The sequence below is a fragment of the Euprymna scolopes genome, chromosome 24 (genome assembly GCF_053919585.1).
Source record: "Euprymna scolopes isolate OS-2025 chromosome 24, ASM5391958v1, whole genome shotgun sequence".
In the NCBI taxonomy this organism is placed as follows: domain Eukaryota; kingdom Metazoa; phylum Mollusca; class Cephalopoda; order Sepiida; family Sepiolidae; genus Euprymna; species Euprymna scolopes.
Window position 1 is genome coordinate 90,754,896 of NC_136505.1, and position 26,354 is coordinate 90,781,249.

The 26,354-nt window shown below is 34.4% G+C and overlaps 1 protein-coding gene across 10 annotated transcripts in view; it reads right to left on the reverse strand.

Moving 5' to 3' along the window:
- The window catches only part of LOC145246840 (adenosylhomocysteinase-like 1), a 736,073-nt gene that overhangs the window by 144,579 nt on the left and 565,140 nt on the right, over positions 1-26,354 (reverse strand). For all 10 annotated transcript variants that reach the window (XM_080108677.1, XM_080108681.1, XM_080108679.1 and 7 more), the window contains 2 exons: positions 14,997-15,055; positions 591-678 (listed from right to left, as the gene is read on the reverse strand). In XM_080108677.1, the coding sequence (XP_079964803.1) occupies positions 591-678; positions 14,997-15,055 (147 nt within the window). The remainder of the gene's footprint in view (positions 1-590; positions 679-14,996; positions 15,056-26,354) is intronic.

The window sequence follows — 26,354 nt, forward strand, 5'->3', positions numbered from 1 at the left end:
TTCACGAGATCAGTATCATTTTGAAGACTGACCCTTCAGACGACAAATATAAAAAAATTGGCCAAAAATATTAATTTCTTCACCCTCAACTCGGCACTTTCCTACAGGGAGGGGTAGCAAAAAATCGTTCCTTCATGATAATTTAGCCAAACATGAATGCGCAAAAAAAACGTTCTTTTTTGAATTAGTTTAAATATAAAAAAAAACAAAAAACAACCTAATTTCGCTCATGCGGTCATAGACTAGTTGGTATAGTAGCAGCGTCGTTATCTTAAGATTGAATGTTCTAGATATCAGATATATTTATTTTTTCGATTTGTAAAGTTTTAATATTGAAACAGAGTTACTTATGCCATTTTTTTTTTTTTTGCCATCACGTTCACTGTTTTTTTGTTTTTGTTTTTCCGATGTTTAAAGAAATTTTAACATCATTCGCTGATTCTTTATTTTGCATCCCGGGTTACTACGTTCGCTTTTTCTTTATCCATTTTGTTTTGATTTACTCTCCGCTCCTCCACACACACACACACCTCCAAAACACCCGGGCAATGCCGAGTACCCCTGCTAGTATAATAATAAAAGAGGTTTACCTTGTTCAGCAATTTCAATCTCCCTTCGTCCAAAGGCTGCATGATCAATGTTGCGAACACAGAAATCCGTACTCCCTTTAGAGTTCCGCTAAAAGAAACAGAAAAATATAAATAAGTGCAAGAAAAATTAAAAAAAAACAAATGTCCATTGTTTTAGTGATAAAAAAAATGCTATTTTGAGCATTTAGTGACAGACCAAAGGAAATCTCATTTTTTAAATAAGGGAGTGGATCAACTTCCCAAAGAGTGCCATAATGAATACAGAAATAAACTTCAGTTGCAAGTGAAACTCTTCTGGATGTTAAAGGTTCAATCCTCAGTGTGGACAATACTAAGAATATTATTATGAATTATCTAAGCCTTCTACTCGGTTATGGCTGACAAAATGAGAACATACTACCCCCATGGATTAAATAAAAGGTTCCGTTTAAAATCTGTGCAGATTTCCGTGTTTGACAAAATACACCTGAAGAAAGTTGGATGTTACACTGACCAAAACGTGAAATTCAGTTGTAAGTGACACTCTTTGGAGGTTGATGGTTCAATCCTCAGTGCGGGCGGTACTAAGGATACAATTGTAAAGTACTTAAGGCTTCTACTCAGTTATGGCTGATGGAACAAGAGCATTTCCATGGCATGTGCTAGTCTGAGCTCCAATCTCTGGTCCCCCTCGCCAATATTTCTTTATCTGTGCCTAAATCAAAACAGATTCCATGAACAAAGATTCTTTCTTAGAAGTACACGCCTATGGAACTGTTCCATTTGCCTGTTTCCCCACCTGACTACAACTTGGATGTCTTCAAGTCCAACATAAACAAATTCCTGATAAACCACCCCCTTAAGTAAGACACTTTATCAAATCTCTATTACTAACGATTACTACGATACTATCCCATTGATTACTGTACATGCAATAACCTTTATCCCCGAGTGGCTTCCAGGCCTTGATAAGTGGTGACTACCATGTAAAAAAAAAAATTTTTTTAAATGCTACCCCCATGGATTAAATAAAGGGTTCTGTTTAAAATTCTGTGGAGATTCCCAAGTTCGACAAGATACAAGAATGAAGAAGGTTGAAGGTTATATCGACCAAAGTGTTGTGTGAATAAAACTCAAGACGAGAACAGTAGTTTGAATAATTCAAACTTCAGTTTCAAATAAGAAAGTCAAAATTAAGAGAAAAACAGGTGTGTAGGTGAGGGAAGGAGAGAGGAAGGCATTCTTTGCTGAAAAATAATCCAACTCCCCAACCCCATCCATTTTTTTTAATTACTTCTTCCCATGTTTTCCACTACCCCAAGAACATACATTTGTAGTCTGTTGTACACACACGTCCCTATATTGTCCAGATTTAGTCTTCCTCTGAGGTTATTACATCAAAGTCTGTCTTTAAGACTTATCTTAGACATGTTATATCATTTTGATATCATTTCTCTTTATGTAACACTTGACCTCAATGACCAAGTTCTGATTCTCTCTCCTCTGATCTTGATCACGTGGTGCAAAGGAGAAAGAGGTGGCTGGTTAATTTTAATGCATCTAAAACCAGGCTTCTATCTTTCCATCATCACAGCTCTGATCCCCGTCTGGCATCAATCGAAATGAATGGCTGTTGTCTTGGCGAGGCTCCATGTTTTGACAAACTTTTAGGTCTGACCTTTACTCCTGATCCGAGATGGAACACCTACATCAAATCCGTTGCCAAGGCTGCTGGAAAAATGGTGGGATCATTCTACTGCTCCAGTAAATATCTTACTGCTGATGCAATTCTGTTTCAAGTACATTCAAGGATAGAGTACTTTTCTCACATCTGGGCAGGAGCTGCTAGAAACAGCTTATCCTGCTTTTACAGAGTTCAAAATAGACTTTGTAGCCTAGTGGGGGATGCCCTTCTCTCTTTCCTGCAACCTCTTTCCCACAGAAGAGATGTTGTGAGCCTGTCTCTGCTTTATCGTTATTTTCATGGCAAGTGTTCATCTGAACTCCAATCTAGGGTTCTTCTATACTTTCATGAAAAACACTCGTTTATCTGAAACCACTATCAATAATTTCCCCCACTTTTTATCTGTGCCTAAATCTAAACAGATTCCATGAACAAAGGTTCTTTCTTAGAACTGCACGCCTGTGAACATCGGTTCCGTTTTCCTGCTTTCCAACTGACTACAATATGATTGTCTTCAAGTCCAATGTGAACAAATTCTTGATGAGCTATCCCCTTAAGTAATCCAATTTACCAAATTTCCACTATTAACGATAACATGTTCCCTTTGACCATTGTACACTCATTAACCCGTATCCTCGAGTGACCTCGAGGCCTTGATAAGTGAAAAAAAAATAGATAAATAATAAAATAAAAATAAAATAATACACACACACAGCATATACATGTCTGATCACTTCCTTTCCATGCTTTTCGTGACTTTTTTTTTTTTTTTTTAACTCGCATTCAACCCAAGCAAGACATATTACCATTCGGACGCAAGGGATTTCTATTTAGGACCATGTTTAGGGGTAATGAACGAAATATCGGTTTAGATTACATTTAAACTTCTGCATGTCAGTACAGTCAGGGAAGCAGGTAACAGGAAGGGAATTCCAAAGACTAGCAGTCCGAGGAAAGAAATTATTAGAGTAGAAGACTTTCTGGCATTTAGGGACCTCTACAGTGAAGGGCTGTGATTTTGTTGCTAAACAAGATTGTCGGGGGGCATGTACGTCAAACAGGCACATGTGCGATGAGCACCTTCCACTGTGAACTGACCCTGCTACCTCAACTGTTCTATATCTATTAATCAAAGAACTCTCATCCATTCTTTCAATGTGGCCATACCATCGAAGTTTCCTGTTCTGCACACATCTCCCTATAGTGTTCAAATTTTATCAGCCTCTGGGATCATCAGATCTAAGCGTTTCTAAAGAACTCACATTACACACCCATCGTATCATTCTTATATCATTTCTCTCCATGCAATGTTTGATAGATTCTTCCCTTGGTTGATAGTTGCCATACTCTGTTGGAAAAAAAAATATATATCCGATTCTCTTGTCAGTTTCTGGACTGTAAAACTGATGAGAAATAAGGTGGGGGGGGGGGAAAATGCAAATATTTGATAAAAGAATCAAGACTCGCAAATGTTACGGATCCTGTCACATTGGGAAGCTGTGAAAAATCGATTAATGATGGAGAAGAATTGATCAGACAGAACAAAGAATGATTGGTGGCGGGGGGGGGGGCGAGAGTGGTGTCACTTGGTGAGCACCAGAGGTGGGGGTGGGCGAGGTAGAAGCAAACAGATGTAGAAATAGAAAAAAAAAAAAAATAGATGCCCTTAAGATGTGGCCATCCTATCTGTGCATTCAGGAATAAACTAGAAAAACACCCGTCCCAGGACAGATAAAATCAATTACATGAACACAGCAAGTTTGCACCACTTTTATGCCTCATCACAAAGGTTAAAATCAACATATAATGCAAATAAACCTCATACGTAGAATCCTTGTTCCAATTTTTATCAAAAATGCATTGAGAAAATTTAAGATCAATTGTTATTTTGTTTCATAGTACATCAACTCCTTTGAGCTATCCATGTTGCATCCAGTTATTTTGTAGAAGGTTTTTATTCTCCAAGCTCTTTGTATCTTCAATCACTAGTTTGTAGCATTTGGTTGGGTTGTTTTATAGTGGATTTTGTTGTTTTTGTTCCCTACCCTGCAGAACATGAGTTTTGCAATGGGAGAGGGAAAAGGGTTACAGTATTAATAGTTTAGTAAATAATAATAGAGGGTTGGGTTCGAGACTCCTAACAAATGGTTTCCCAGTTCGATACAAAATACCTGATGAAGGCCGGAGGGCAAAACGGCCGAAATGTTGTGACTATAACAACCAAGATGAGGAAGTCAGTCCGACAATCTCAATAAATTACAGTATTAATGTTTGGTACATGATAAATTAGGAAACCAGTCAGAAAGTGGGGGAAGGAAGAGGGAAAAAAGGGTATTGGGAAGGGGGGGAAATGGGTTGTTTTTATTTTTGGTTTTGCAGAACATAAGTTTTGCAAAGGAGAATAGAATAACAAAAAGCATCAATGTTAGATTCATTTCGCCCCAAGAAGCCAATATCTTCAGACAGCCTGATCTGGTAGCACTAGCTAAAATTTAAGGTTTAACCTTAAGGGGCCTTAAGAAGAAATCTTGCCTTATTGGTATTTAATGATTGTGAATCTAATTTCATACCAATCCGAAATATTTGAATTTTCACACAGGAACTTGAAATGTAGCTACGCTGTTATTCTTTATGTCTCTAAGTTGATTTTTTGTCGCACTGACACCGATATTAAAAGTCTACTTTATTACTAGATATTTGGATTCGGATTTTAAGGTTTAACCTTAAGGGGCCTTAAGAAGAAATCTTGCCTTATTGGTATTTAATGATTGTGAATCTAATTTCATACCAATCCGAAATATTTGAATTTTCACACAGGAACTTGAAATGTAGCTACGCTGTTATTCTTTATGTCTCTAAGTTGATTTTTTGTCGCACTGACACAGATATTAAAAGTCTACTTTATTACTAGATATTTGGATTCGGATTTTAATGGAGTTATTCATGTCACTATTTATGGATTTATTTAATCAATCGATCAATCATTGTTCATGGATTTTGCTATCCAGTAACATTCTGGATCATCGATGATAGGATTAATAATTCATGGGGATTTATTAATTTTAACTGCATTAGAACCCTTTAAAATACTCCCAGGAAGTTAACGTTTGAGTAATATTTATTAATTGATGTTAAAATTCCACAAAAGTTCAGAAGCATCTAGATTTTCATGAAAGGCTTCCATAGCCTCCTTACCCCTTACCCCTTTTACATGCAGCTAAATTAAACTAAATATAGCTCACATTATGACTAAGAATACAATTGCAAATTACCTCTACCCAGTCATGGCTGACAGAATAAGAGCATGCTACTCTCATAGATTAAATAAAGATTTTTGTACAAAATTCCATCAAAAATTAAAAAAACAAAAAAGCTAATTTGCATACACTGTTTCGACCTACTTCGATCACATACCTCTTCACAATATGCGTAGCATATTGAGAAGTGATACACAAATTACCATTAGCGTATAAAGAGATGCTCTTTGTGTAAACAAATTAAGCTTAGGTATTTCGGACGATGTCAAAACATCGTTAATTCACGACTTGCACAGCAGCCGTCGATTAGCGTAATGGTTAGGAGCCTTGACTGTCATACAGGCGGTCGGGTTTCAATCCTGGCTTGAGGTAATTGCCAGTCTAGCCACACTGATAAGCTGTGAAACAGCAAAACAGTACTGTATGTGGATGACTACACACATATATATATATATATAGTAGTGTTATGACAATTAATCAAAAGCGGGAATAAAATTCGTAACTTTTGAGGTATCGGAATCTGAAAAATTGGTGCCTATTTTCCTATTCCAAAAAGAGATTTGTTTAAAACTTATTTTCAATGACTTGTATCAATAATGAAATGATAAATGTTTATTGATTTTAAACTAACAGTAAAACCAAACTTTATAGATCATTCATACAAGTAGTTCTATGTTTGCGAAAATATGTGCACATTTTTTAGGAGTTTTTACAGTAGTCCGATCACCTCCCCCCCCCCCTCACGAAAAGCTACTACATATTTAGAAATTTTTAATCAGAATCAAAATCAGTAATTTTATTCAAATCAGGAATTTAGAACAGAATAAGTAATTGTATCAGAATCAGGAAAAATATTGGAATCGTCCCATCACTAATGTCTACTAAGTCTATTTTTATCCAAAAATTTGTAGGTCATATGACGTGTTGATATGCTAAATAGATTTTTCAGATATGAAAAAAGAAAATAAAATTAAAAGATGTTTACATATTAAAGACATCATAAAAATGAATAAAAAGGATTATTAAAAGTAGGTAGGAGAAAAAGGAAAAAAACACGAAATGATTTAACAAGAAAGAAAAACTAAAAGAGAAAAAGAAAGAAAAACTAAAAGAGAAAAAGAAAGAAAAACTAAAAGAGAAAAAGAAAGAAAAACTAAAAGAGAAAAAGAAAGAAAAACTAAAAGAGAAAAAGAAAGAAAAACTAAAAGAGAAAAAGAAAGAAAAACTAAAAGAGAAAAAGAAAAAAAAACTAAGAGGAAAAGAAAAAAAACTAAAAGAGAAAAAGAAAGAAAAACTAAAAGAGAAAAAGAAAGAAAAACTAAAAGAGAAAAAGAAAGAAAAACTAAAAGAGAAAAAGAAAGAAAAACTAAAAGAGAAAAAGAAAGAAAAACTAAAAGAGAAAAAGAAAGAAAATGAAACGAAGAGAAAAGGAAGAAAATGAAACGAAGAGAAAAGGAAGAAAATGAAACGAAGAGAAAAGGAAGAAAAACGAAAAAAGAAAAAAGGAAGAGAAATGAAACAAAGAGAAAAGGAAGAGAAACGAAACAAAGAGAAAAGGAAGAAAAACAAAACAAAGAGAAAAGGAAGAAAAACGAAACAAAGAGAAAAGGAAGAAAAACGAAACAAAGGGAAAAGGAAGAAAAACGAAACAAAGGGAAAAGGGAGAAAAATAAAATAAAGAGAAAAGAAAAACAAAAAGAGAAAAGAACAATCGAAATGAAGTGACGAGGAAGAAAAAAAACGAAACGAAGTGACGAGGAAGAAAAAAACGAAACGAAGTGACAAGAAAGAAAAAAAAAACGAAACGAAGTGACGAGGAAGAAAAAAACGAAACGATGTGACAAGAAAGAAAAAAAACGAAACGAAGTGACAAGAAAGAAAAAAAAAAACGAAACGAAGTGAGAAGAAAGAAAAAAAAACGAAACGAAGTGACAAGAAAGAAAAAAAAAACGAAACGAAGTGATAAGAAAGAAAAAAAAAACGAAACGAAGTAACAAGGAAGAAAAAAAAAACGAAACGAAGTGACAAGGAAGAAAAAAAAAACGAAACGAAGTAACAAGGAAGAAAAAAAAAACGAAACGAAGTAACAAGGAAGAAAAAAAAAACGAAACGAAGTAACAAGGAAGAAAAAAAAAAACGAAACGAAGTAACAAGGAAGAAAAAAAAACGAAACGATGTGACTTTAATCAAATCTAACGTAAACAAGTTCCTGTTATGCTTTCTCATAAATAATCAAATTCTACTTAATTTACACCATACGCGATTACTAAAACATAACTTCACATTCATTAACGCTTATCCTCGAGTGGCCTTCGGGTCTTTCCTCCTCCAAAAAAATGACTAACAGGGCTAACTGACATTGCCCAAGATCATAAAAAAGAAATTTAAAAGTGTAACATTCGTATTAAAAAAAAAAAAATACATCCGTCTCTCTATCCTTCTTTTTGCTCCTCTCCTGTTTTCCATCTCCCCTGATCCCCTAACTCTTACTTTATCCTCCACTTAGTTCAGCTGGACATACATACATGCAGACAGACAATTACTCTTTATATAATAAATTTTCTGAGGGATGAGTCGGCATTTTCCTTCCAAATTAGTATATAACATTGAAAATGCTTTAAAACAGATGAAATCTGAAATGGCTGAACATCGCAAAGAATGAATTTTCAAGCTGATGAAGATATCAACTTTGTGGGTGTTTGTCTTGTATTTTTTAAATTTAGCCGAAAATACATCTATACAGACAATTGCCCTTTATATAAGACTAGCGGGTGCCCGGCGTTGCCTGGGTGTTTATGTGGTGTAGTAAGGACCTCCTGGGGGTAGGGTGGGGTAAAAGCAGCAGTAGCGGGGGGGGGGGGTGCCTGGGTATGTGTAGGTGGTGTAGTAAGGACCCCCCCCCAGGGGAGGAGTGGTAGTAGCGGGGGGGGGGGATCAAAACAACAGTAGACAGAGGTGTTAAAAAAAAAAAAAAAGTAGCAGTAGGCAGGCAGACTCGAACCCATAAAGGGAAGGTGAAAAAAAAGTTTAAAAAAAAAGCATGACGTCATGACGTCTTGGCCGAGGTCTCCATCGTCCAACCGGAAGTTTAGAACGTTGAAATTAAGTGTAGTCAATCAAAAAGAAGACGATGACTTGCTAAAATGTTGGCAAAAAAAGCGACTCCTCCTTGTAGAAAACTGCCCAGTTGAGGGTGAAGGAATGAATGTTTTTGGCCAATTTTTCAATATTTGTCGTCCGAAGGATCAAGGTTTAAAATGATACTAGTTTCGTCAGGTTCTGTCGCCACTGTCAAAAGTTTTTATGACACACACACACACACACATCCTTTTATATATTTGACTAGTACGTTTCTTTTGCTCTTTTTCACAGCCTTCTCTCTCATTCGTCTTTCACCTTCGTCCATTCTTCTTTTTTTTTTTTTTATGCATGGAAAATAAAAATAATGTTTGTCATTCATCTATCTTTTATATAATACATAAAAAAAAAAAAAACATTACTCTGCCTTCCTTGATAAAACTTGGTGCCACTGACTCCCAAAGAATGAATATTTTTCTTTTAATTTAAGATATTATACATCCGGGGTAACTCTGGTCAAGAGAATACCAACTGTGAATTAAATAAGACCTCTGTTTGAAATTCTGCGTAGATTCCCAAGTTTCATAAGATACACCTGAAGAAGGTCGGATCTTACATCGACCAAAACGTGAAAATAATACGATGAGAACAGTAGTTGCAAAGAATCCAAATAATCAAATTTCTATCTAAAAAATTCAGAAATAAAGGTCGAAGGTTACATCGGCCGTAACGTTGGGAAAATAACACTCAAAATGAGAAAACTAGTTTGAATAATCCAAATAATATGATAATCGCTGTTTCAATTACTATGTTTATGTGGTGTCAATTAACTTTTGTCGTGTCTGTAATCTACCGCTTTTCAAAAGAAAAATATTTTGGAAATTACCTTTTTCTGTCCGTCTCAGATGTCTGCAATTATAGCCACACCTGAGATCTTAATTGAATTTCTCTGTAGCAAATTGCGTTTAAATGGGTATGGGTTAGCGTTGCTGTATTGAGAAATGTTATCTGACTGAAATCAACAAGGAAGGTTTCAATCGTCCGACTGACCAATTAAAAGTAAAAACAAAAAAGTTAGCATTATTCAATGGTAAACCATAAACAAAATCACTTCATAAAAGTCAAGAAAACAAGATAATACTAATCTCTATGCAGGTGTAACCCTCTAAATTATGCCCCCCCCCCCGTACCTCTTTTAATCTGTACAAGACCATGAGTGGGAATTACTAATCTCGCTGTTGCTGGGCTAATTTACTGAGCAACCAACAAATAGCTCTGCATGTAATTCACATCAGTTTCTTTACTCTGCACCTGCTGGTGGTAGTCTATTTTGATTATTGTGTCTGCTATTGTCATCTTGCTGGTTATATTCAAAACTGAGATTATAGTTTAAAAAAAAGTTTATTCTTTATGATTTTTCATTATTATAATTCCCTGTTTGAATACTTGATGGATTAATAAATATTGTAACTTATTCAATTTTTATTTTCATCTTCAAATTTTCATTGTTATATATAAGTTTCCCACATGTCTGAATACCCTATATACCAAATTTCAAGTTTGTAAATCAAACATTTTGCTGAGTATATAGGTTGAGAGTTGTCTTCACACACACATTCTCACTTTTATAGATATACTAGCAGGCCACCCGGCATTACCCGGTCATAAAAATATGTAGAAATATTACATTTTAATTAATACAGAAACTGAGACATATGCATGCAAGTATTATGTTTTTCATAAACAATTTACTTCTTGTAAATAATAAAAAAAAAAATACTTGAGCCGAGATCAAAATCAAATCCTAAAGACAGCGAGTCAAATGCGATAACCATTAGGCGAGCTTGTCACAATCTTTAAAAAGTGTTTTCAAACCTACTTATTCTTAACATAAGGAAGCTGTCATGTGAACGATTCACGCATGTGCAGTCGTGAAACAGTTGACAAACAGATAAAAATATGATGACTCCTAAGTACCAATTTTTATCCCTTAGCAGCCCCTTTTTTTCTGAATGGAAATCGATTAAAAAGTTTTCCATATGTCTGAATTCCCTATATATACCAAATTTCAAATCTGTAGATTAAAAGTTTGTTGAATATATAGGTTGAGAAGTGTCTTCACACATACACACATTCTCACTTTTATTGGATTGTAGAAACATTCTTCTAGGATGTTGGCAACATATGCAGAAAATGTCTAAACAACTTTTCATTCTCTGCATATTTGAATATCAAATAACACTACAGATTTAAACATGTCAAATTATTAATAAGGTTTCTTTAAATTTGCCAAATACCGAACATAAAAATGATTTAAAAATTAACAATCATTTCTAAATTTGCTGAAGGCAAAACAAAATTGGAGATATTTTAAATCATTGGCAAATGTTAATAACTTCATTTCAGCTCCTAGTGCCATCTATGACACATCGTCTTCTGTGGGCACCTGGTAATATCTGAGGAGGCTCCAAGAATCCAAACCTCATGACAATACATCAACATAAAGAAACAAGAGCCGGCAGAACAACCTCCATGTGGAAACTTGCCAAACATTTTGAACAAGACTGAAGAGTGTCTTACAAATGAGAGAAGGAAAAGGAACCTGCATCGGCAAAAAAAAAAAAAAAAAAAAAAAAAAAAAAACACTAAGAACTTCCATTGGAAAAAAACTGGGAAAACGGGCCAACCAACACTGTCCCAAGAATTGATTAATTCACTTCAAATTATATAGACCAGCGGGACCTGTGGAAATTCCACAGGGGGCTGATTCATATGTAATATATTGATGTTGACATTCTGTAGTTGTTCAATGTAAATGGAGATGCTCTGATATCATTGTAGCTTTTTTGTTACAATTGCGAAAGTATTTATCTAAACTAGCACGAACGCCCGGCAAAGCCCAGTCGTAAAGTACGTTTAAATATGATACTTTAATTTTTGCAGATTTCGTATGTATTATTATAGAGTTAATGTACTAACGATTTTAATATATTATAAAGTTGCGACTACAAAAATAAAAAAATATATCCCTATGACTTGGGTGCATCAGCTTGAATCGAAACTAAAATAAAAACTTATGAAGGAAATGTGTGTGTATATATATATATATCTCTCCTTCAGCCATAATCAAAGAGACAGTCGCTCGTCAGTTACTCATAAAATTGTATTTTAATAAAAATACAACTACTTTATGAATTTAAATGATATTTATTGTTTCACCACCGGCACGTACATCATAATTTCGCAAAATTATTAAGTAAAAATTTTAAAATATATATATATATATATATCCTTCAGCCATAATCGAAACCAAAACCTAAACTTATGAAGAATTCTTGATAAAATTATTTATAAAAAAATAGATGACTTAAGTGCCGTCAGCTATAATCGAAACCGAAAACAAAACTTATGAAGAATCTTGGTAAAATTATTCATGACAAGAAATGGAAGTACATAACAATTAAACAACCCGGATGTAAGAGTGACACAGAAAACAACACACACACTATCGCATTAATATATAGATAAGGAAGGCTCTAGAGACTGCTAAAAAGGATTGCTTCACTCTGATCAGGAGAGCATTATAATGATTGTTCAAGATCAAGGCTTGCTGTATAATGGTTGTAAGAAGCAATTACAAGTGCAGATTTTGCTACTTAAGATTAGAGTTGTAAAGTTCTACTGGAGAACGGATACTAAATGATGCGGCACAATGGAGTGTGTAAATCTCTCCGTTGGATCATCCGCAAAAAGTTGCATATTGGATATACCAGCAAGAGCTGGGAACATGTTTACCAGAAAGAACAGTTGGAAATAAGTCATACACCATCCACTATGACTATGCAATCTCAACAGCTATGTATCTTGAAAACAGAGCTATTGAACCTGACCTAGTGATATGGGACGAGAAAGAGAAAGAAGCAAGCTTAGATGCTAGTGTATTAAATGATGCCGGGACAAACATAACTGAGAGGGGAAAGATAACAAAATACCAAAATCTAATGTACAGCATGAAAGGAAACTGAAATTCTAAAGAAATCTCCATCAATCCTGTAATTGTAGGAGCAAGAACAATGTGTGTTCCATATTTCTGGATACAATACATAAAAGTATAACATAAAAAAAATGAGATTCTACTTTTTTTTTTTCTTTTTTTTTTTGCGTTGCCCGGGTGTTTGTTGAGAAAAAAAAAAAAAAAAAAAATGGTAATAGGCATCCAGGTTCAAACCCGTACCGCGAAGGAGGAAAAGAAAGTGAAAAAAACCCCAAAAAACAAACAAACAAACAAAAAAAGAAACATGACTCGTTAGCTGCTGCGGCCATCGTCAAACCGGAAGTGACGCAGATTCAAATTAAGGCTAGACAATCGAAAAGATGCGATGACTTTCGAAAATATCGGAAAAAAAAAAAAGAAAAAAAGCGCCCCCTCCTTGTAGAAAAGTACCCAGTTGAGGGGTGAAGAAATTAATGTTTTTGGCCAATTTTTTGATATTTGTTATTCAAAGGGTCAAGCTTTAAAATGATACGAATCTCATGAAAATCCGTCACCTCTGTTGAATGTTTTTGCATGATATACATACATAAACAGACAGGTGAGATTTATATTATAGATTATTTAACACACTGAAAAGAATTTAGAATTTGGAATGAAGAATTAATTATGCATATAAATTTAATATAAAAAGATCGTCTATTTCCGGGCTATTCTAATTTTTTAAAACAGTTAACTAATTTTTTTTTACCACTAACCCTAAGTCCGACTGGCAAAATCATAAAATCACAGCTTTATTTTTCATATTACCACATGGACTTGTCAAAGAAATCAGTGAAAACCCCCTGTTTTTCAATCAAATCGATTGATTGCCTGCCCTAGTTAGGGACCCATCGTGGTGTACCAGGAGGTAGCTTTACATGTCTCCCCGCAGTGACTTAGTCCACAACGCATTGTAGTCTACATTGCACTGTAGAGAACTTACTAATTGTATGAAATTATTTTTTATGCATATAATGGCTTGAGTTAAAGTTTAAAATGCAAAAGTCAAGTATTATGCTTCAATTTTACTCTAAACAAATACATTCATTTCAACTACACTGCTGTTATATCAAAGAATCTACTCTTTATTTGATATGCCTAGTCTTATGCTTGTGCAGTGATAATGGCTTTAATTTGTTTAAAATGAAAAAGTCAAGTATCGTAGTTTAATTGTGCTTCAAACATAAGCATTCATTTCTAACACACTGCTGTCATATCAAAGAACCTACTGTTGATTTTATATGCCGAACCTTTCTGCTTGTGTGGTATTAAAACTTCTCAAATGCACTAGTGATGTTAGGCTGTGTAAGGTGTTAACTTTAGTCAAAATTGTCTTTTTTTTTTTGTCGGATTTTTTTGATTCCCGATACATTCTGATTCAAAACCTATCTAAGAACACTGCCAGGCACAAAGTACTTTCATGTGAAACTGCAGCCGTTTTTGAGTCTATAGGGAATGAACTCACACACACAAAGCTTCTTTTATATAAGAGTAGATATAGAGATTTTATACTAAGGTTTGATCAGGATTATTAACATGACCAAGATTTAAAACAAATAGAACTTGTTATTTGCCTCATCTATAATCTTAATCCGTTTAAATGTACGCGTTTATGTTTGTATGTGTGCCTAAAACTTTCGACAGAGCCGATGGATTTTCACGAGATCTGTATCATTTTGAAGTTTGACGTCTCGGACGACAAATATCGAAAAATTGACCAAAAACATTAATTCCTTCATCCTCAACTGGGCAGTTTTCTACAAGGAGGGGTCGAATTTTGCAAGCCATTTTTGCAAGTCATTGTATCGGTTGGATTGACTTTATTTAATGTTAATGTTCCGAACTTCCGGTCGCGTCATGGAGTAGCGGTAAGACGTCAGATTTTCTTTCACTTTCTTTTCCGTCTTCGCATCATGGGTTCGAGCCTGCCTACTGCCATTTTTTTTTTTTTTGTTACACCTACAAATACCCGAGCAATACCGGGAACCCAGGCTAGTCACAAATATACACAAAAACAAAGAATAGCAATATAATAGCCTTAAGAAAATCTCAATGTCAGGAAATATTTTTTTGAAATACAGCAGAACCAATGAAACAATCTCAAACTTGAATGCTAAAAGTACAAGAGCCACTGATTCAATGCCAAGAAGGAAGGGTGCTAGAGCAATATTTAACTTTTGGTGAAACTATACAAAAACAAAGTGAATAGCTATATTATCATGAACGATTATAAACATGACATGCAATTCTACTCAGTGGCAAACATTTTTTATGCTGCTGACACAATAAGGGGGTGGAGGTAGAGGAATAGACACAGACAGAACAAAAACAAACAAAAAAATGAAAAGACATTTAGAAAAAAAATGTTGATTTACCTGAACTTTATCTTTGGGATTTGTATCTTCTTCATCTGAAGAACTTCCGGTATATGATGCTGAAAAAGAGAGACAATAATGTTAAAACAGGAAATCATAAATAGGTTATATATATATATATATATATATATATATATATATATATACACACATACACATACGTATACATACATACATATGGTTGACAGAAGAAGACCATCTTTCCCTTGATTTATTCTTGATTACTCAATCATTTTCATGTATTATATATATATATATATATATATATATATATATATATATATATATATATATATATATATATATATTGTTTTTTTATTTAAATTATATACACATATATACATGTCGGGTTTTGGCTTAGTAGTAATAAAAAACATACATATATATACATATATATTTAAATCCCCGAAACAGTGTTTCATGGTAAACAACTGATGATCCCTTGAAAAATAAAAAAAATTGGTATTATAGTAAATTCGAGAGAGTTGATGCAGTGATTGCAGGTGATTAAATGACTTACTGACTAGATGGGTTTTTTTTAACGAATGATAAAAAGTAATTTTTTGTATAGTTTCAAATGTTAAAAACTTCAAAGACTATCTCTCTCTCTCTCTCTATATATATATATATATATATATATACACACACACACACACAAAATATTTATTTCAAAACTATATATACATATTTCAAAGGCGGACCAGTGATACATTGTATTGAATTAACCATTAATGGCTGAATGATTTCAATACTGTTAAAATGTCTTTCACTTCTAATGAGAGTATGACTAATGATTTCAACGATCGTTTTTATAACCACACAGAAGCTTCAAATGTTATTATAAAATGTCGAATTTTGGATTCAGCTCAGTCCGCCGTCGGCCTCTGTCTCCAAACAACTGAATTGTGACTGCATTGATTCTTCGCCACCATCTTTGTTACTAAGAATTACTCAACACTCGAAATCGTGACTGCATTGATTCTTCGCCGATTTGATTTACTGAGGCCATCTTTGTTTATCATAATGTCTCAACACTGGACAAATACAACTCATTAGTGACTTCGAAATATTGAAACAACGCGAAAGTAAACTAAAGACAAACGCCTTAATTAATGGTTAATTCAGTACAATGGAACCACTGGTCTGCCTTTGAAATATGTATAGATAGTTTTGCAATAAATATTTTGTATTTTAAGCTTTCACATTCGTGATCGAGCACTTTATTTGATTTTTTTTCATCGCTTCCTGACATGCTATATATAGACATGTATATACACATATATATATATTATTACGGCACAGAAGTAAGTTATCCACAGGCATGCATGCCTCGAAGTATCACTTCTCATCAGTATAGCTAGACTTTGTTGACAAAGATCAAACTCGTCACTGTTCAATAAGCAGCCTGGTGTTTTACCACAAGACCACGGGGACCTTATCAATTTTTATGACTATAAATATGGTTGATTTTTTTTTTTATTAGCAATTCTGCAGTATTTTTTCTTCTTTCTTCATGCTCCCTGAGTGCTCTTAAGTGAAAAGTTATCTGCCCTTTATTTCACATTTGAGTCGCCCCACATTTTGAGACGTATTATTCGTAATTATTAATTTATTATTTAAATATTTTTTAAATATTATTACATGCATAAAAGAGGTGTGATTTTGTTGCTAAGCAGGTTTGTCAGGGATATGGACATCGAAGAAGTACAAGTGCAACGAGTTCATCAGAGCACATTTCATTAAACTTCTTGTCAAACAGGCTTTGAATGAACAAAAAAACATGAAAAACGCCAAAGAGTACATCGATCAAAATACAATAAAAACTTGGACAATAGTCCAAAGAAAAATGTTATTTTTTGTTTGGGTTTTGGTTGTTTATGAACAATTTTTTTTAAGAATTTAGGCTCTGCTCTTTCTTACAATCCATTTGCGTTCCACCCTCATTTTTTTGACTCTCCAAATAAACTAGGTGGCTTACCCTTGTGTAACAAAGTCATTTTATAACAACTTCGCAAGTTTGAAATCAAAATACAGACGTCAAATTCTTCTCAACAATTTTCGTTCATAAACACACAACACAAATCCAAAAAAATAACAGCGTTTTTCTTTTAACTATTGTCTACATTTTTACTATATTTTGCCCGATGTACTCTTTACCTTTCTTCATGTTTAGTGTTCATTCAAGGACAGTTATATATATATATATATATATATATATATATATATATATATATATATATATATATATATATTAGTGTTGGGACGCTTTTTTTTTATTTAAAAATTTTTTTTTTTTTACACAGTGATCACCACTTATCAACGCCCGGAAGCCACTCAGGGATAAGGGTTATTGCAAGTACATTACGTTAGTGTGGAGATTTGATGAAGTGTTTAATTAAGGGGGCGGTTCATTAGGAATTTGTTAACATTGGACTTGAAGACATCCAAGTTGTAGTCCGGAGGGAAGCAGGCAGACGGAACAGAGTTCCACAGGCGTGCAGTTCTAAGAAAGAAGCTTTGTTCATGGAATCCGCGTTTTGATTTAGGCACAGATATAGAGTGGGGGAAATTTTTCACAGTGGATTCAGCTAGACGGGTGTTTTTCGTGAAAGATTGGCGAGGGTGGGGGACCAGAGATTGGACGCTTAATCAGAATTGAGAACAATCAGAATTTTCTGGAGTATTTGAATTAGTATCAGAAAAATTTGTGCATATTTTCAATGCTAAAAACAATTCCTTTAATTATCTTTCTGATTTGATTTAAATGCAAAATCTTCCACTGCTGGTAATAATAATAAAATAATATTTATTGGTTTTAAACTACCAGTGAAACTAAAATCTACAGACCCCCCCGCCCCCACCCCCACCCCAACTTTGTTATTTCATTTGAGAAAATATATGCATATGTAATGTGTTTTTACGGTGATCGAGAAAAATAAATATATAAACTATCTTTATAGTTATGACTGTATCCTTCTCTCACTGGACCCCCTCCTCCCCTTCCATGAACCTGCTGGACTACCTTGTTTACTCATACGTTGAGAACATCACAAACATGACCTCCCACAACACCAAAGCCAGCCTGATCGCTGCCAACTGCAGAGTATTCACCAAGATCCCGCTGGCGCTTGTGGAAAAGGTATGCTCCCAGTTCTGGACCTATATCGAGGCAGTGATTGAGGCTGAAGACTGCTACATTGAATAGATATCTACTCTACTACATAATCAAGTTACCTGAATTGATTTTTTCAATAAAAGTTTTAAAATAAGGCTGTAATATTGTTTTCTTTAGGGCGACACTTTTATTGTTCCACCCTGCATCTCTATGGGACGATCTGTAAAAATGTAAATATCAAATGCAGCAGCAAGTCTTGGGAACATGTTCACCAGAAAGAACAGTTGGAAATAAGTCATACACCATCCACTATGACCATGCAATTCCTAGAGCTATGTACCCTGAAAACAGAGCTATTAAACCTGACATAATTATATGGGACAAGGAGAAAGAAGCAACCTTAGTAGAAGTTTGTATCCCCTAATGATGCTGGATTAAACAGAACTGAGAGGAGAAAAGATAACAAAATACTAAGGTCTTCTGTATGAAATGAAAAGAAATTGGAATCTTAGGAAGATCTCCATTATTCCAACAATTATATGATCAACTGGACTCATGAAAAAGAATTTCAAAAACTATGTGGCAAATATACCATTTAAATCTAGTGCAAGAGCAATACATTGCACTTAAAGGGAGTTTAGAATATTAAAAAGATCTGAGTTGGAATGTATGAGATAGCAGCTGAATGTCCCACCCACAGAATAAAATTTAACAAATGAAACATGCATGATCCTCCGTGAGTGCATAGTGAACGAGGTATAAAAACTGACTAAGTTCAGCATTTGCCCCTCTCCCCATTTAGTCCCAAGAGTCCCCAGGGGACGTCAAATCCTGGTAAAAATGAACAAACGGTTCAGTTTTAGACCTTAACATAAGTCCATAACTTCATCGTTTGCCCCCCCCCCATTTAGCCCCCAAGGCCTTAACATATTTAAGTTTGAGTTCAGCACCATGCAAAACTGCTAAATAATTCTGGACAAATATGGTAAAATAGTCCCCAAAATGGAGTGTTTTCGTTAGCTCTAAAAGAGCCCTTGGAGCACACCCAAGAGTTATTGCAAAGTATAGACAAACAAAATTATATAAAAAATCAGTTACAGAAAGTTTTATAAAAATTCAAAGCATCAATTTTTTTTTTTTTAATAAGCACAAAAGTGTTGATTTTAGCCATTTTAACCCGAAAGGCACCCCTATGGAGGAAACCGGAGTTTTCCAGGAAAACCCGTCCTGTTACTTTTTTTTACTCATATCATGTTTAATGTTTGTGCAAACTTTTAAAAAATTCCAAGGCGTAGTTATTTAGAAAAGTACGAACGGACGAATGGGCAAGGTCGAATTTACAGGCCCACCCCTCTTTTGTTGAGGGCAAAAAAAAAAAAAAAAATGAAAACTTCTCAAAAATATCCGTTTATAGTTTAGACTTTACACTCATTTAATGTTTATAATGTTTGAGTAGAGTAACAAACGACTAAAAAAAAATCGTTGTCTTAATTCTATTGAAAATTGTTTTTTTCATTGTGAATTTCGTCTGACAAATAATTAAAGGTTAGGAAAACATTTAAAAAGACGGCTTACATTAAGTCCCCTTCATTTGTATTGGAAAAGATAGGACATGGGAAATCGAGGAATCTAATTTGAAAAGCAGGTTTGAGATTCTCATAAACAGACAAAGGTGGTCAGCAAAACAATCAGTATAACAAAGACGAAATAAAAATATATGATGAGAAGTCAACAATATATATATATATATATATATATATATATATAGAGAGAGAGAGAGAGAGAGAGAGAGAGAGAGGGAGAGGGAGGGAGAGGTGGAGGAAAGAAGAAATAAATTAACTATATATAGCTTGATAGTTGAGAAATAACTAAATAAACGAATTACTTTATTTTTAATGCCCCCCTCCCCTCTTCTCACTCCTTAATATAGTTGGATGAAGCTAAAATGTTGGGACTAGTGTCTTATCCATATGACGTATTTATTCGGACCGCTTCCATTGTCTTCCCCAGAAACTTTCATGCATATGATTAAAACTTCATAAAAATCGGATATAAGTATTTGAAGTTTTAAATGGTTTCTGTCCTCACAGGTCACTTTTTGGTAGGGGTATGTAGATATGCAACACAGACAGTAATGTAGAGATTCAGGACCACTTCCATTGTCTTCCTTTAATTACGTGTATATTTACTTTTTGGCAACACTATACCAAAACACCAAATAGCGATATAATAATACCTATAAGAAAATCTAACCGTCCAAACAAACAAACAAACAAAAAAATAAACAAAGTCGTGTACAGAGGTGTTCAGAGAGAATGGAAAAATGTTAAACTTGGACATCAAGGAGAACAGAGCAATTGATTCGATGCCAATGTTGGAGGGAGTTAATTCCCTAATTACTATTCTCTTTAAAGGGATAACATGTCACTCGGTGTCAGAGGGATACAGAATAAAAAGAAAATACGCCCAAATACACCCATTTATCAACACATTAACAAATGCAACAAAAACAAATAACACAACATATCTTAGCATACAAGAGGAAGGTTCACTCCCTCTCGTGGCAGCTCTACCATGCGAAATAGGTAATAAAGTCTATGACAAAGCCTTGCATTGATGCTAGTGAGCATCGGTCCAACATGGGGAAAAGTATGCATTAGTCGCCCCGTTCATGATCTATGTTGTCCTAAGGTGAAGTAACCTACTGGTGTCCTGGCAACCAGTGTTGCTTTTCCTTATTCCTCTACACCAATACACTAGAGTGATTTATTGACAATCTTGAGTATTGTATCCACGTGTAATTGAAGAGCAGGGGCGGGGCACATTTTAAGTATAACACTAAGTAGATGATTAAACAAAGACTGTGGGACACTCATGGTGGAAACTTGCTGGACAAGTCAGCCATGGTTCAATTACATATATAAGAATGACATTTAACCTTTGGTAGTGATACTATAAAAAAAATCAAAGTGAATAGCCATACAAGACATATAGCAAACTACTATGAACATAACATGCAATTCTGTTCGATGGTAAAAATATTGATGTTAGTAATAAAACAAAGACTGTTGAATATTCATCACTGAAACTTGGTGGATAAGTCAGGTATAGACTGCAGTTTATACCATATATGATTAGATTGCAAGAAGTGCTCGCCAAATCACTGAATAGTGATAAAACAAAGACTGCTGGACATTCATGATTGAAACTTAGTGGACAAGATTATTGGTACCAAATATGATTGGATTTCAAAACGGATTGTAAATTAATGATTACATGAGTGCCATATAACTTTATAAAACATTCCAAAGCCACATAAATATTCACTTAATTTGCATTCATATTGTTTTATTGTTGTGTCTTACACGTGTTTCATTGAATGGCATGAATATACCAAACAAATCAGAGATTTACATAAAGTTTCATGGTTTGTTTGGTATCTTCATGTCATCCAATGAAACACGTGTATGACACAATAAAACAATATAGATGCAAATTAGTGAATATTTCTGTGATTTAGGAATGTTTAATAATGTTAGATATGCTCTGAAAACGTAAATCCATTTTATTGAGCTTAATTGTTGCCATTTTGAATAACTCTAATGAATATACGTTATAAGTATACAGGCGGCAAAAAGAAAGTCCGCACTTGTAATTTTTTCAAAAACAGCAAATTAAAGCTAAATTTAATGTAACTGTTTAAACAAACTATACCTCATTTGATTCGCCTTATATTCTATAATTTTACTTGTACATATTTGACTTTTAATTGAAATATTTTACTGTTCATGTCAATTTAAAAAAATAACTTCAAATTGAGAAGGCAAAAAGAAAGTCTGCACAATGGAAAATTGTTATTTAAATGTAACTTTAAGACATTAATGCAACACAAATACAACAGAAATACAATGAACTAGTTAATATTTAGTAGCATAGACCTTCTGCAATTTGATAGCCTGCAATCTTTTGGGAATTCCTTGAATTAGACTGCAGCAATACTCCGGTGAAAGGGCATGCCACTTTTCTTTAATTTTTGTCCAAAGTTCTTCCAAATTTGAAATTTTATAATTGCGTAGTATAAGTATTTTGGTGCCATCAGCTAGAATCGAAACCGAAAGCAAAACTGTAACATTCAAAGCTGGTGACGTTACCACTGTACCAACGTGACACGCATATGAACTGATTAAAAATAAACTAAGATGAATGTACAAAATGTATAAATTTTTTTTTTTTTCAATTTTGATCCATTTTTGACCCCTTAAAAACTATTTTAACCGGCTAAAGACGCATAAAAAAACGGTCCATAAAAAATCGAATCATTTGAAGCCCCAGCGCTGCTCTGCTACTTTTAGTTTCGGTTAAGATAAAGTTTGAAAATATGAAGACGGACATATAGGCTTTTATATATTAGATATACATGAGAGAGAGAGAGAGAGAGAGAGAGAGAGAGAGAGAGAGAGAGAGAGAGAAATAATCATAAATAGGTTAGTAGCTTAAGAAAAATAATTATGACTTAATTACATGTACATATTTTGGGGGTGGAGGTGATATTATATAGAAAAAACAAAAAGAAAAAAAAAGCGATATAATCACTATCAGAAAATATCAATAAGTTTGCATGAGTTTGAATTAAATAAGGTTAGGTTGCAGAAAAGATTGTGGATTTATTAATGATCCTATGGTGTCCATATTTGTTTTTTGTTGTTTTTTTTTTTTTGTAAGGAAGAGAGGCGAGAAAGTATAAGCAGACATACAAGGTTGATTTTTAATATACAAATACTTGGAACCTAGTGTTAGCAAAAAAAATATGACTAGATAGATATTAGACCAATAGCTAACTATAGATATAATTGTAGTGGGAATTGCACATTGTTTATCGCCTGAGGCACCCACGCTTGGGAAAGCTAACAAGTCCGTTACTTATTCAGAGTTCCTCCTTTTTGAGGAAGCTGGGTTTCTCAGTTTAAACTGAACTGCTGTCATGTTTTCATTGACAGGATAGTCAAATTAATACTGGCAGTTCAGAGATAAAGAAATAGAGACACAGATAACTCAATAAACTATGATGTTTTAAGTTAAAATGGTGAGTTTCTCCTTTCTGCTCTCAATTACAGTACAGGATTAAAAGCCATTATTTGCCAGCAGTGTTACCACTGTCGACTAGAGATTGAAGTGATATATCTGCTTTATTTTATTTTATTTTTGTTAGATGAAAGCATTAATGATCTAAAAAGAAGTCATTAAATCCTGGTTGGTTGGTTGTTTTGCTTTGTGGCATATCAACTATGTTTGGCTTATTAATGCCGAATCAAGTAATTTTGGAAAAAAAGTTTTTATGCCCCCCTCCCCCTTCTTTTTAGTCATGTTCACCCCTTACAAAGCATATCGCCACTTGGACGTAAGGGGCTACTATTTGGGGCCATGTCTAGGAAAGATTAACAAGATATTTGTTTATGTTACATTTAAACTTCTGCATATCAGTACAGCCAGGGAAGCAGGCAGCAGGAAGGGAATTCAAAATTCTAGCTGTTCGAGGGAAGAAACTATTAGAAAGAAAGCTTTCTGGCATTTAGGGACATCAACAGTGAAGGGGTGAGATCTTATTGCTAAGCGGGTTTGTGGGGATATGTACGTCGAGGGGGTACAAGTGAAGTGAGTTCTTTGTATACTCAAATATTCATTCATGGTGTTTGGGTTGATATGTTTTGTGTAGAGAAAAATTGTTTTTGTTTTAACTTTGCAGAACATGACTGAGTTTTGCAAAAGGAAAGAAAAAACCCATCAATATTTGGTGCATTTGATCAGGATTGGTTGGTTGGTTGTTTTTGTTTTACGGCATATCAACCCTTTTCGGGTTATTTAATGCCGAATCCAAAGATTTTGAAGAAAAATTGTTTTAATAGAATATATTTGTTGTTTTCACGTCGGTTTCGATTTAATCCATAGTTGGGACCCTAACAGGTACTACCACTCCGGGTCAGAGTGGACCTGGGAGCAATGGTAATTAAAGGGTGGCTCCACACTCCCAAAAGCCCACAAGCTGGGGCCTCATCACTGGATATAGTTTAAGATCATATCCAGGACCCCCCTTGAGGGACTTTTACCCTCTGCAGGGGGGCAGTCGCCGTATTCTAATGCCCCACCGACAGGGCCATTTGATCAGGAAGCTAGTATCTTCAGACAACCTGATCTAATAGCACCAAATGTCTTAACAAATATTCTTACTCTGCACCAAAGTAGACTTGGGAGCAATGGTAAGTAAGGTGGCAACTTCATTCCACACAGACCCCAAATGGGTGTCTTACCAGTGGATGTCTTTTACTGTCATATCTAAGACCATTAAATCCTGGGCATCGCCGAGTTATTTTGTTAACGTATTTCACATTTCTTCTATTGACCATCAGAAGAATAATTGAGGAAGCAACTAATACGTGAGATGCTGAGAGATAAATGCATGATGAGAGAAAATCTTACAATTAGATAGAAGATCAAGGAGATTGGTGGTGGTGGGGGTGGGAGGGCTGAAGTTTCAGTGTTGAAACCATAAAGTGTATATAAGTGAGGCGAGGGGGCAAAAGGCATTGCCAATTGGGTCTTTTTGCATTTATCTGAAATGATTAAGAAAGATGAGAGAGAGGCCATGTGTGAGCGTATACATACACATACATATATCAGTGACGGGACAATTCCAATATTTTTCCCCAATTCTGATGCAATTACCGATGCTGTACTAAATTCCCGATTCTGATTCTTCAGAAATCTTTAAACATTTAACTATAGCATTGTTATTTCTCCGGATTATGGAGGCGGGGAGGGGGGGGGGAGTTAAATGTGCATATGTTTTTTTTCAAACGTAAAATCACATTTATGGGGTGGGGGTGATCTATAGAGTTTAGTTTTACTTGTTTAAAATCAATAAATATTAACTATTTTATTGTTACTTCCAGCAGTCGAAGAAAAAATAAAATAAAAAGACAATTAAATGATCGTTTTTATCATCGAGAAAATAGTCAAAATTTTTTTTCTGATTCCAATACCTCCAAATGTTCCAATTAATTGTCCCACCACTTTAATATATATATATATATATATATATATATATATATATATATATATATATATATATATATGTATATGTGTGTGTGTGTGTGTGTGTGTGTGTGTGTCTTGGGACAATTAAACGAAATTAGGAATTGGAAAAATCTTAACTTTTTGTGGTATCGGAATCGATATAGGAAAAATTTGTTGTAAATTTTAATTTACAAAGTTTAAATCAAATTTTCTTATGCTACTTTTATACAGAAGAAATTACCAGAGTGCTCAATTACGTATGTAAAGGCATAATATTTTAGTACAAATAACACCCTACATTAATTTGATCAGCCCTCGATACTGGGTGTTTCAAGGAAACACTGAAAATCCCACCTGTTCTTCAGCTGATGGTTTGAAAGGTCAAGAACTGGCTGAAGAATTGATACGCTTGGAATCCTTTAGGCCAACGGGTTAGAATTTCTAGTGCTTGGCAACTCGCAAGTATCGATGGTCAAATTAATCGATAGTGTTATTTGCTTCATTGCAGTGGATCTGCCCTTCAAAAACTTTCAAAAATCCAATTAAATCATCAGTGACTCACAAAATGAAAAATAAACTGAATATCTAAATTCTGTAGATTACAAACTTTGGTATAATTAAAATTTTAATCACTCCCCAAAAAATTGTGGCCCTAGAAAAGATGACATGATTACATTTCCGTTTGATGAAAACCGGTTTGAAAGTCAACACTTAAGTGTACCTGGATGTACTGAAGAATATGGTGATCCCCTGCTGCAATCAGATGGCTGTAGGCAGACCCTGGGCGTGGCTGCAGGACTCAACCCCGGCCCATGTCTAAAGATACCAAGGCTTGGCTTTAGAAGGAGTGCTACGACTTTGTACACTTATTTTCCTTGCTCTCCTTCTTCCCTCGACCTGAATCCACAAGACTACTTCGTTTGGTCATTCGTCGAGAACACCACCAACAGGACTTCCCACAACACTAAAGCCAGCATTATTGTAGCCATCCGCCGAGCTCCTGCTGGCGCTTGTGTAAAAGGCATGCTCCAAGTTCCTGACCCATATCAAGGCAGTGATTAAAGCTGAATGTAGCTACATTGAATTGATGTTAGCTCTCCTACATAATCAAGTTACTTGAATTGATTTTTTTTCAATAAAAGATTTTGGTTGGTTGTTTTGCTTTGTGGCAA